The 12,727-nt window shown below is 33.0% G+C and overlaps 1 protein-coding gene and 1 pseudogene across 1 annotated transcript; one reads left to right on the top strand and one right to left on the bottom strand.

Annotated features, from left to right (window-relative positions):
* Positions 1-4,168: 4,168 nt before the first annotated feature.
* Positions 4,169-8,402, bottom strand: LOC107624677 (Haloacid dehalogenase-like hydrolase (HAD) superfamily protein). Its single transcript, XM_016327134.3, has 11 exons — positions 7,974-8,402; positions 7,769-7,888; positions 7,467-7,535; positions 7,251-7,355; positions 6,873-6,927; positions 6,511-6,584; positions 6,279-6,362; positions 6,053-6,193; positions 5,501-5,566; positions 4,772-4,881; positions 4,169-4,474 (listed from the first exon to the last, which is right to left on the bottom strand). The coding sequence occupies exons 1-11, from the start codon at positions 8,076-8,078 to the stop codon at positions 4,306-4,308; spliced, it is 1,098 nt and encodes a 365-aa protein (XP_016182620.1). The 5' UTR covers positions 8,079-8,402; the 3' UTR covers positions 4,169-4,305.
* A 1,463-nt stretch (positions 8,403-9,865) lies between these two features.
* On the top strand, positions 9,866-11,267 carry LOC148579445 (uncharacterized; annotated as a pseudogene).
* The last annotated feature ends 1,460 nt before the right edge of the window (positions 11,268-12,727 follow it).

Raw genomic sequence — 12,727 nt, 5'->3', positions numbered from 1 at the left:
AAAAGAAAATTATATTAATATAATACACAACAGAAATAAAACTTACATCAGGCATATCAAATGAGAGTGAATCATCTTCTCTAGAAGTTGAAATTTTTATTTGACCACCAGAAGCATTAGAAGAGGCATTATGTGACAAAATTTCTAAATATGCTTCAAACAACAAATACAGCTTTTTCTTGATGGTGGTCAATTTCTCATTAGCAGTATATAGATGCACTTTATTCAAACAATATTCCAAAACATGAAACTTCATTCGAGAATCGAGAATAGCTCCTAGAGAGAGAATTATAGAATAATCGCTCCAATACTTATCAAATTTAGCTTTCATTGGTTGCACCATTTTTCTTATGACATCATCCTCACTAATAGAGTATTCTTTCAGCAAACACTGAATCCTCCAAATTTGCTTAAAATATAAATTTAAAGTAAGATAAGAATGACCAGATATCAAGGTAGTAATTTTATAAAATGGATTCAGAAATTTACATATTTTTCTTCCTCTTTTCCACTCTTCTTCCGACGGACAATCTTTGAAATTGTTATCCTTCAAAGAGAGTCTAACAAAACCACGCTCACATCTCAAAGCACTCTCCAATATCAAAAAAGTAGAATTCCATCTAGTAGGCACATCTAAGTTCACTCTAATGTCAGAAATTTCAAGTGACGTAAGAACATCTCTAAATTGGATAGCTTATGCCTCCGACGCTGTGGAGAAGAATTAGGGATTTTTACTACTTCAGAGTGCTTTCTCTTTTTCCTTTGTACGTATGCTGTGTAAAAAAAAATGAAGAATTAGGGATTTAGCATTTAGGGCATATGGGTTTTATGGGTTATGGCTACTCTAGAGTGCTTTTTTTTTTTTCTTTGTACATTTGAATTTTTAGTGAGTGTTAGAGAGAGGCTTTTTTAATTTTGTACTCTTATATTGTATATGGATTGGGTTATTTTTTAGGTTGGATTTTTTTATCTTGGTATTTGGTTAATTGGGTTTATAGTCCATGATTTATTGGCTTAATAATTCTCTAAAGCTGTTATTTTTGTACGGGTCTCGATTTTTTTCGAATGAGGTGCGGTCAAAATCTAAAATTTCAGTTAAAAAAAAAACTAAATTTTATGCGACTCTCATTTAATCCGTAGATTAACCCATTTAACCCGTAATTTTTTTTAGGTTAATCAAGTTCAGCCCATTTAAACCAAAATTTAAATAGACCTAAACTAAAGGCAAAAATTCGCTCATTTAAATGGGTAAATGGGCCAAGCCGATGAACTTGGCCCATTTTGACCGCCTTAAAATAACATGTGAAACATTCTCCTTAGCCTCTGGCATAGCTAACAGTCTACCACAATGCCATGAGCAAGATTATTCAAACATGAGGGTTCACATTATTATATTACCAAAAAAGAACGTATACCAAATCCACGTTAGCAGGGGAAATTAAAATTTAAAATAAGCGTTTAGCTCAAATATATATTCTTTAAGTCTTAATACATATATTAGTATAAATTTTTAAATATTTTATTTTATAACGAATACATAATAAATTTTGCATTTTTATTAAAAAAAATTTAATTACTAACCTTATTATGTGAATTTAGAGCGTATATTTACTAAATCATTCAAATAAAGGATAAAGTATGTCATTTTATCCCGAATATTTGGAATAAATATTAACGTTGTTTCCAAAGTTTTTTTTTATTATATTTATATTTAAACATTTTAAAAGTAACTCTGTGTCCTGCCATTAACTCGATAAAAAATTGCTAATGAAAATTATATATGATATGTATGTGGCAAACTCTTTTAATGTTACAGTTGTAAATAATTTAAAAGAATAGTTAAAAAATAAAGAAAAGTTAACTTATGAAAGATCGATGATATTGTGGTCTTCTTCCCCACTCAATATCATCATGATGTTCTTATATGTATATGAAGTCATATTTTTTTTTTTCTACTGAATCGTAGAAAAAATTAAAATTCGAAAAAGATATACATCATTCATTAATATTTTAAATTAGTTAAAAGGGAGAATAATATTAAATTACTTTTGAAATGTTTGGAATAAAAATGTAAAAAGAAAATATTTTGATATTTATCCCAAATAATTTAGACAAAAATAAAATTTTATCCTAAATATTCTGAACATTTGAATATTCTCCCAAATATTAATTGCATTCACACACACATTAAAGTTAGTTAGTATCAAAAGCAAGTTCTCTAAGTTAAGAAATAGAAACACTTTTATAATTATATTTTATATTAAATATAATACAGAAATTTAATTTAGTCTCTATCTTTCTGTCTAAGTTCCCTTTTAAATGTAATCCTAACATTTTGTTTTTAATATAAATAATAAACGTGAAGTTTATAGTATTCTCAAAATTACTTGCGTTGAGAGTTTATTATTTGAAAGTTTTTTTCTCATCATGGTCAACAATTTGTTTCAAGCAAGATAAACTCAATTCTTCAAACAAAAATGCTAGGTCAACAAATTGTTTGATGTCGATGGAAGAATTATGGCTCAACAAGTGATGAAATTTTTTGTAGAAGTTGGTGATATAAATAGTAGTGATTTTAGGCATTCGAATTTCGATAGATTGGATCGGATATGACTAAAATTTCGATCCGATTAGCACTAAAATTATCAGATCGATCTAATATCCGCAGTTTTTACGTTTGGATCCGATCTGTACATTTGCGGATCGGATATCAGATATCGGATATATCTGCAAAATATAAAAATAGTTTTAAAAACTTATTTTTATTAAAAAATATCAATAAAATTCATTTTTTCTATTCTTTTAAATATGTTTACTCTTAAAATAATATTAAACATATTTTTCTTAAATAATAAATTAAAATAATACAACATATATGATCATTATTAGTTGAAATAAAATATAAAAAGAATATTTATTTATTTATTTATTTATTTTTGCGGATACGCGGATATGCGGATACCTACACAAAATTCACAATCCAATCCTATTAGTGTGTCGATCAGATCGGATTCGATCCGATAGCCTTGCAGATCGGATCCATATCCACAATTTTCGTATCGAATTCGAATAAACACTGCGGATATGCGGATCGGATCCGATCCATGAACACCCCTAAGATTTAGAATTTGAAAAATTAAACGAGAATATTTTTAGAAAGAAATATTATTAAAATTTCAATCTCTATTCCTAGAAATTTTAGTTCGATGTATCTCTACTTTTTGGAAGTATTAAAAGAACCAAAATTTTGTATTTCAAGACTAAAATTTTAGTTGTTCTCTAGTCACCAAACACAATATTCATTCGAGTCCCACAATCCCTTAAAACAAAAGCAATATAAAAAAAACCTACTTAATATTACCATTTATATGCACAAAATAACCTAAAACTTTTTTTTTGGTCTTCCACATTACACAACACACACCTACTCAGTACTCACACACACTACTACTACTAGTCTAGTACTAACATGGGCTCTATATTCCTCATTGAATATTCGAATCTGGGTGCAACTCTCAGTGAGGCAGGTGGCAGGTGATGCTGCCATTGATCCAAGGCCTTGGCTGCAACCTAAAACTTAAAATGAACAAAATTGCCGGCTTTCAAGAAGACTAGTGGACCAATTTGATCCGAACAGTAATTTATATGAACCAATTTGATTCAATTAAAAATAAAGGAACCAAAATGACATTGGGTCGACCATATAATATATAGGAAATAAATTGAACATTTTTCTGTTTAGCACATACACCACGTCACTAAACTTATCACATAAACACGTGGGTAACAACCTAATGACACATTCCGTTAGATAGACTGATTCATGTTAATAACTTAGGACAACTAATTTGATTCAATTAAGAGTACATGGACTAAAATGATTCAACCATGTGCCTACAAGGGCTAAATTGTGCATCAACCCATATTAAAAGATTAGAGACTAAAATGTGTGCTACATAAAAATTTAAGAAGTAAATTGCAATTAACCCTTCCAAAATTATAGTGTGCCACCTGAACTGCTCTTTCTACTCCCACAATAATGAGTCGCTGTATTTTCACCGTGACTACTCTTATTTGTCCATCATTGACTCACGTCCCTTTCCACTTTTCCAGTATTAGACTACATTCCACTAAACAAAGGGATAAATTGAGATTGAAAAAAAATGGATTACATCAGAACTAACTGATAGCCATTTTATTTGACATAGAAATCAGGACTTCATAACTATATTTAATTACAAGGAAAATTATCTGAGGGCCAGGGCCCCCAAAAAAAGAGAAAAAAGAATAGCAAGGAGAATATATTTAGAAAATGGTGTCTATTGTAAGTTTCCTTTTCTGAGGAGCTTTCTCTATGATCTGCTTCTGCAGGTCCATAAACGTAGAACCCTTGTTAGCAAATAATCTTCTCAAGTTTATCACAGAAAGTTCACCAAAGTTAGCAACTGCAAGATCAGCCTGCCCCAAATCATACCTGCAGATTTCAACACCAATCAGTTTTTAAATGCCAAGAGAATAATTTAAAAAGAGCAGCGGAAAAAAAGGATTTTAAGGTGCTGAACTGTTAAAAAGAAAGGAAAGTACTCTTTCATCTAATAGTAAGGGAAAATAGAACTGATGGAATAGTGTTTAAGTTATAGCAAAGTGACTAAAACCCAGAATGATATTTGTATGCCGGAAACTATCCTGGATTCCTGGTGTTTCATGAATCTTCTCTATTCTCATTAAAACCTCTTACAATAACTAAAGTGCATAAAATTGAATTACTCACGCTGGATGAGCACCAATTAATGCAACAGCCATCATCGTACAATTGTGTGCAGCAGTTACTCCTCGAGGATCATCTTCAAAAACAACACACTTCGAGGGTTTCCGATCAAGCTGAAAAGCATTTTGGGCAGACAGGTTCAATACTAGCAGTAAATTGACATCTTAAGGGGTAAAAAAATATTTGGCCTTGTTCAAATTTGATATCATAAGATGCTATCATGCTAATACATATTACATGCAGAATAATTGGACAGGAGAGCCAAAAGTCCTCAATGAATCCTACATAAAATAATAAAATATCAGGGCTGCATCGACCACGTCTCAAACAATCACCCTTGTTATTGACACATCAGGCTATTTGGCATTTATGTGAACTACAACAAAAGCTATGCATAAAATGCATTAGTGGGTTTTTTTATTAGAAGGAAGGGGTTGGTTTATGGCAGCCTAAAAATTTCCCATGTTCTACAGTTCTAGTATGATGCAATCAAGTTCTTCACCTAAAAATGGAAGATAAACTTAAAATATACAATATACAAAACAATCAGGCACATCCATCTTTAACTTATCATCACCATCCAACAAACATCTTTGCAAGGAAAAAAATAGATTATTAATAGCACTGAAAACTTGCTCAAATGTAACAAGTTTAAAAGAGCAACAATACGATTAGTAATGATTATTCCAACCCAGAAATAGTTTGTCAAATAAATTACTAGTTGAACTGTACCTTGACGGCAGCAGAAAGAAATCTATGAGCTATTGATTCCATTCCATCCTCTTCCGTCACAACTGCCTGCAATTTGAATGGGGCAACCAGCAAGTGGCAAACTCAGGAGCATGGTAAGTAATTTGTAAATTTATATACCATATCATCTAGTACACACAACAGGTTGAAAATTTATATAGTATAAAGAGGAAAGTTTTCAACTGTGGCTAACCACGAAATGTGGTGAAAGCTTTTCGATATCCCTAATTTTCCATAATGGATATACACCACAGCAAAAAGAAAACTGCTTTTTCTTCATGAAATTATGTCAATGCCTCAATGGCGTTCTTCCAAATATGTTAAACATGACAAGAACAAAATCCACATGCAACAAACTACACCAATCGAGTATATTATAATAGTAAATGATAGACTGAAAAGCAAAAAGATAAAAAAGATCTTAACAATCCATGACCAAGTTTGTTATTTCTAGTTATACCAATATGATTATCTACACTATGATTGGAAAAAGAAGGCATATTACTGTGTCAACTCTTCTCAAATATTGCCAACCTGGAAATATTTGTTGAGCTCCATCCTTTCCAAAGCTTCTACCATATTTTTTCTATCAAGACTTGAAACAACAGCACAAGGAATTCGAGCTGTATGAACTGCTTCCAACCAGTCTCTGAGGCCCTCCATTGGTCTTTCAAGCTAAAAAAATTGTATGCAAGAAATGTAAAGTTCAACTATACAGAACTCTAGATTATAGCCACTAGAAGTTAAGGCAATAGCTTACCTTTAGAAGATTATCATAATATAACTGAGAAAACCTTAACTTTAGTCTCTCCATCTCATTTTCTGCCTTGTCTGAGAGGAAATGCTGCTAATTTAAAATAGCCAGTCAGAGAAATAAGGTGTATTAGATCAAGAATTGAGATTTTTAAAGATCGCACCATGTCCAAGGAAGTATTTCTTTAAAAACCAATTCCAACATAAAACCAAAAAACAAAAAAGAAAGGCTAACAAACCTTATGCAACACATCATCAACACCTGCATAAAGTGCCAATCTTTGCATATCATCATCTTCAGGAATATCCTTTCCTGTTAAAGAATTTTTATACATTAAAATCTTTCTCAGAAAAAATACACATAAAATAATCACGAAATTTATTCCTTCAGTTTGATTGTTGGTGAGTCCGCCGTATGAAAAAGTTGATGTTGTAAACACATAAATTAAATATCTTATCATACATACGACTGTAGGTTCCGAAGCATTCCATTCTTTTGCGGTGGTTGTATGATTGTAATTCTGTTTTTTCCCATCTATCCAAAAGAGTGTACTATAAAGACCATCCTATCAAAATCCCACAAGCAAAACCATTAACATACCTTCTTCCAAGGCCAGCTCCTTCCACGCCTTCCTCTTCAGAGCTCGGGTATCAGCCTGCAACAAATAACATGTGATAACCAGGGAACCAATTTACCCTAACCAATATATTATGTGTGGTCACACTTTAATCTTCTCAAGACTTTCAGACCTAATACTTAGTCGGCCTCATGTATGGTTACTATTTAACAACCAAACCAAACCAATATGCGCGTCTATATGATTGCAATAAATAAATATCATAAACTCAGCTTGCCTCACTTAACATCCCTAACATGCTTGAATCCGATAGCAAAGAGTAAAGACAAACTACAAACACTGTCTCAATCTACAGAAAAATAAAATAAAATAACTACAAGCTTGAGTTTGAAATCACTCACCACCACATTGTCCCAAGAGAAGATAAGACCATAGGCTTCATCCGGCTTCATGGCATAGCGAATGCGCTGAAGAAAACCATCTTGCAACTTGTCATTCAAGTAGTCCTAAAATTTTCAACAAAAGTTAGAACTTAAGCATCCTTTCAATCATGAAAATACATCAACTTCATTCACAAAATTACGGTGACACAATCCAACTGAATCTAAAATCCTTACCACATCAACTTGCAATGGTCCATCCGTCCTGAAAGTCTCAAAGCCTTCCCCATATTCAGCTCCAATAGCCTAAAAAGAAACACGAAGTGAAGGAATCAAATACATAAGGTACCAATCACTTTGCATCACTCAATTCACTGTTCCAATGAAATTGTTAAATAAGAGCACAAAAGAAATTTTGAACTTCGATGGATGCATTCAGAATATTAAAGCAAAAAAAAAATGTAATAAAAGAAACGATAGCATAAATTTGAAGCTGTGAATACTAAACATAAACAAGGAAAAACGAGGACGATTGGTACCTCCTGCCTGAAGAGCTTGTTCGGTGCGAAGTGCAACCCATTGAAAGGAACAAATTCATCGGAACCAGAAGAGCAACGAGCAACTAAACGATTCTTATCCAAACCAAAACGCCTCAATTTCTGTGCAAAAAGAATATAAAAAAAGGGGGAAAATGAAAATTTGAGAGAGAGAGAGAGAGAGAGAGAGAGAGAGAGAAGTGGATACCAAAATTCGAAGGTGAGAGGGTAAAGGAGAGGGTCTCAGAAGATAAGGTTGTTGCATCGAATGAGGAGAAGAGGCTCTGAAACTGGCGAAGGTTGTAGATTCCATGGGGATTCGGAACACAACCAAACCACCAAAAACGACGACGTTTTTGTCACGGAAGCTTAGCTCATAGAAGAACTGAAGAAGAAGAAGAAGAAGAAGATGATGATGGTGGTGGTGGTGCCGTTTTGTTTCACACTTTCTGTGTCTCTGTGTGTGCGTGTGTGTGTTTTTTTTTCGGATTATTGGGCTGAATTGTTTTCTCTTTAATTTTTTAGGTTCTTTAAATATGTATTTGAGGTAGGGTGCTCTTTTCGTTCTAAATACTCTGTGGTCGTAATTTCTGATCACGTGATACGTCACAAGCTTCAACCGGTTCAACCTTCTTCTGAATCTAATCTGCTCACTGCAACAGTCCAAGCTGATAATGGAATATTAAGTGGATATTTTCCTTGGAATTTTTAGGAAAATAAAATAAAAAGTAATTTTTCTTAATAAGTGGATAATGAAATATTAAGTGGACGTAAGAAAAACTTTTTTTCCCTTTCTAATCCTGTTGTTTTTTCTCTTTACTTTATTTTACAATAAAAAAATATTCTATGCACATTCAAAATTATATCCTAGATGAGGCACTATATATATATATATATATATATATGATTTACGGATTTCTTATAGATAATTTGTAAGGTTTTTATTAAAAAAAAATTTTATTGTTTATACCGTAAATAAAATATACTCAAAATAAAATTTTTTACAATATAAATAAGATAAGAAAAATGATGAATTTCGATAAAAATATTACAAATTACCTATTTTATATATAAAATATTTATTTTATGTATTTAAAAAAATTCTATGACATAGCCACCAAAAAATACATATGATTTACATAATTTTCAGATAAATAATCAGCTACCAAAATAAATAAACCTATAATAGTAGAATTATCAAATTTACAATAAATGAATAAATAAACTTGTTTGGCATAATGTAAAAATTTTATGAGATATCAAATACATATTTTGATATATAGTAGTTAATTTTTTATATACACCAAAAATTAGTTACTAATTAATTATTACATATTTGTATATATTTATAAATATTAATTTATATTTTTTTTATTGAAATAATCAGCAATGAAAATAATTAAATTATAATAGTAAAATAATCAACTCTACAATAGATAAATAATTAAATATTTTTATAATAGTATAATATTTTTTTTTGAGATGTCAAATATATATATTTTTATGCATAATAATTAATCAGTAACTGTTTTTTTGTGTAATAATTGATATAGGTGAAGGTAAATGTACATCCTATATTGATTAGGGTTATCATTAAATTTATATAACAAAAATGTCTTTAATCTTAAAAAAGGTCTGATTTTACATATCTCACCAAAATATTTTATTTTATTATTCTTATCTTCTTGTAATTTCTCTTCAATTTTATTTTGATTTTTATTCATATTTACAACAAGTGAGTTTATGAGTAAGTATAATTTATAATTTAGAATACATATCAAATTGGTTTATAATATTTTTAGATTTTTTCCAAATAAAAACGTGATAAATTAGTTTTTTAAAATATTAAAAGTTAATTTCTAATCAAATAAAAATTTTAAATTAGTTTTTTTTATTTTAGATCATTTTTTATTTCAAATGTATTTTTCTTTAAAAAACTAAAGATTAATTTACCTAGTATTCTAAAATATAGACACCCCAAAAAAATTCTAAAATATTAAAGATTAATCTGTTAAATACTTTTAAAAAATAATTTACACAAAACTGCAAAAAGAAAAACTACAGGTTTTATATAACTCTGTACAATTTTGAAAATCGAAGATGAGCGGTGGAGTAAGCGGAGAAGAGACTTTGAGGGTGAAACACGGTGAGGCAGCCGATAATGTCGGCATAAGAGATAAGGGGGAGAGCGGGGGAGGGATTGCATCAGGAGAAAAGGAGGATCATATTTCGGGAGGGGTTTCTAAGCCTTTGAAGGTTTCTTTCAGGGACAAAGTTGTGGGTTCCAAGATTGCTAAAGCTTTTTCACTTGTTGAAACTTTATCAGGAGATAACATTGCGGTAGTTTCTGGAAAGCAAGGAGATCTTTTGCCACCGAGTGTCACGTTTACCCAAGAAGCTAAGAATTGCTTGGCAGAACCTTATAAGGATGCTATAGTGATTAAGGTGCTAGGTAAACATTATAGCTACACTGCATTGTCTCATAAACTCCGAACGGTATGGAGGATTAAGGGAGGTTTTGATTTATTGGACGTGGGATTTGACTACTTTCTTGTGAAGTTTGATGTAGCTGAGGAGCGAGAAAAAGTTCTCTTAGGAGGTCCATGGATGATCGAGGGAAATTATGTGGCTGTGAAGCCTTGGGATCAAGAGTTTAGATCAAGTGAAAACTGTTTTGGAGCAACTTTAGTGTGGATTAGAATTTTCGGATTACCAATTTGGTGCTACCAAGAAGATGCAATGCTCCGTGTTGCGGCTGCAGTTGGCATTCCCGTTAAGGTTGATTTGGCAACAAAATTAGCTGAAAGAGGACGATATGCTCGAGCCTGTGTTCAGATAGATTTAGGATTGCCAGTGACTAAGAAGATTCTTGTTGAAGGTGTTGAATATGAGGTTGAATATGAAAGTCTTCACCTTATTTGTGGCTCCTGTCTCAAGTTTGGTCATGATATGAAGGTGTGCAAGACTGACAGCAATGCAGGAGGAGGAACTAATGCCAAGGTGATCAACGATGTAGCAAAGTAGCCAGAAAGCTCAAATTCAAAAAATCCAGTACATGTGGAAAAGGCAAGTTTTCATTTTGGCAAGAATCTTGGAGATGAGACTGTAAATGTTACTGTCCCGGATTTGGTGGAGAGTGATTTGCATGCTGTTCATGTAGACCATGCACAACATGAGGATTTGGAAGGTTGGACTCAAGTGATTAGGAAAGGAAAGTATAAAATGGGTCAAAAGCCTTCCCTTAGCACCCATCAGGTCCAACCAAAAGTAAAGAAGACTCCTAACAAGGCTACCAATACTTGGACAAGGCCTAATCACCAACGTACAACACATGCTACTGGATCCAAAGTAAAATTAAGTAGGGGCATCAATATTGGAAAACCGGTTAGTGTGGCTTCTTCGGGGACCCGGCACAATGTTCATCATCAGCAGCAAGGTGAGACAACAAATGGCACTGTGCGAAAGCGTCCTCGCCCAAACTCTTTGCAGAATTCACCAGTAGATAAGGATGGAGCATCGACGGCGGGTATGGTGCAAGTTTCGACGGAGAAAATTGGGCTGCAACTTGAGAGTCCATTAAAGGCAGGATCGTCGAAGACAGGGACATCATGTTGAGTCTCGGGTTTGTTATTGGAGCTCCCTTTTTGCTGTTTTTATGGATAGTTTCAATATCATAGCCTGGAATGTGAGGGGTGCGTCTAACAAGATGGCCCGTGTGCATTGCAAAAATTTGGTGAGAATATATAAACCATCTTTCTTCTTTCTCTTTGAGACTCGTACCATGTTTAATAATTTGAAGAATTTTTGGGATAAGTTGGGTTTTCATTGTGTTGGTATTGAGGAAGCAGTAGGACACAGGGGTGGCATTTGGTTTCTATCTTCTATTGCTAATGCTTCTTGTGTGGTTATTGATCAAATTGACCAATGTATCACAGTGAAAGTGAGTGTGGGTAACTTAGTTTGGCTTTGTAGTGCAGTATATGGGAGTCCTCAATTCGAAAAAAGATGTATGCTTTGGGATCATTTGCGTTCTATTAATTCAGGCCATAATAGACCATGGATGGCCGTTGGTGATTTTAATGAGATTGTGGCACCAGATGAGAGTACAGGTGCTTATTTTTCTTCTCACAGAGCTAGTCTATTAGCTACTACTCTAGATGATTGTGAGCTCTTTGATCTTAAAGTGACTGGTAGGAGATATACTTGGTATAGAGCAGTTCAGGCTGGCAGGGACTTGGCTAAAAGGTTGGATAGAGCTATAGTTAATGAGGCGTGGATGACAATGTTTCCTGAGGGTTATTCTGAAATTCTTAGCAGGCTTCATTCTGATCATTGTCCTATTTTAGTTCGTTGTCATGGTAGCCCCAGAGTGAAAGGTTCATGTCCTTTTAGGTTCCAAGCTGCGTGGGCAACACATCCTTCTTATAAACATGTTATTAGTAAGGCTTGGAATCAAGAGTTTGGAGGCGTTACCGAAAGGCTTAAGATGGTTCAACAGGCTTCTTTGGACTTCAACTCAAAGATTTTTGGAAATATTTTTGTGCAAAAAAATAAGCTGAAATATCAGATTGATCAGATTCAACGGCATTTAGAGGTTACCGATGTGTTATCTCTGAGAATTAAAGAAGCTGAACTGAGGGAAGATTACAATAGGCTTTTGTTGCAAGAGGAACTTTTTTGGTACCAGAAATCTAGAGAGCAGTGGGTCAAGTATGGGGATAGAAACACTAAATTCTTTCATCTTCAGACTTTGGTGCGTAGAAACCACAATAGAGTACATGGATTATATGTTAGAGATGGGTCTTGGTCTACTGATCCAGATATTCTCCAGGAAGAAGCCCTCTCTTTTTACAAGAATCTCTTTGGTACAACGGAAGAGGTTGAGGTTGATTGTTTAGGGGATGTTCCGATGCCCACTCTAAGCACTGAGGCTTGTGCTAGGTTAATTGACCCTGTCTCTTT

The sequence above is a fragment of the Arachis ipaensis genome, chromosome B10 (assembly GCF_059453495.1).
Source record: "Arachis ipaensis isolate K30076 ecotype BB chromosome B10, ASM5945349v1, whole genome shotgun sequence".
Taxonomy (NCBI): Eukaryota; Viridiplantae; Streptophyta; class Magnoliopsida; order Fabales; family Fabaceae; genus Arachis; species Arachis ipaensis.
The sequence above is the reverse complement of the archived record's forward strand: the minus strand, read 5'-3'. Positions and strand labels throughout refer to the sequence as shown.

What these genes read in the sequence shown, in the direction of transcription:
- LOC107624677 (XM_016327134.3), bottom strand. Translation starts at nt 8,078, where the DNA reads ATGGAATCTACAACCTTCGCCAGTTTCAGAGCCTCTTCTCCTCATTCG. An exon ending in ACAAGCTCTTCAGGCAGGAG is followed by an intron (nt 7,536 to 7,768) that starts GTACCAATCGTC and finishes GTTTCTTTTTAG; the next exon opens with GCTATTGGAGCTGAATATGG. An exon ending in TTAATTGGTGCTCATCCAGC is followed by an intron (nt 4,475 to 4,771) that starts GTGAGTAATTCA and finishes TGAAATCTGCAG; the next exon opens with GTATGATTTGGGGCAGGCTG.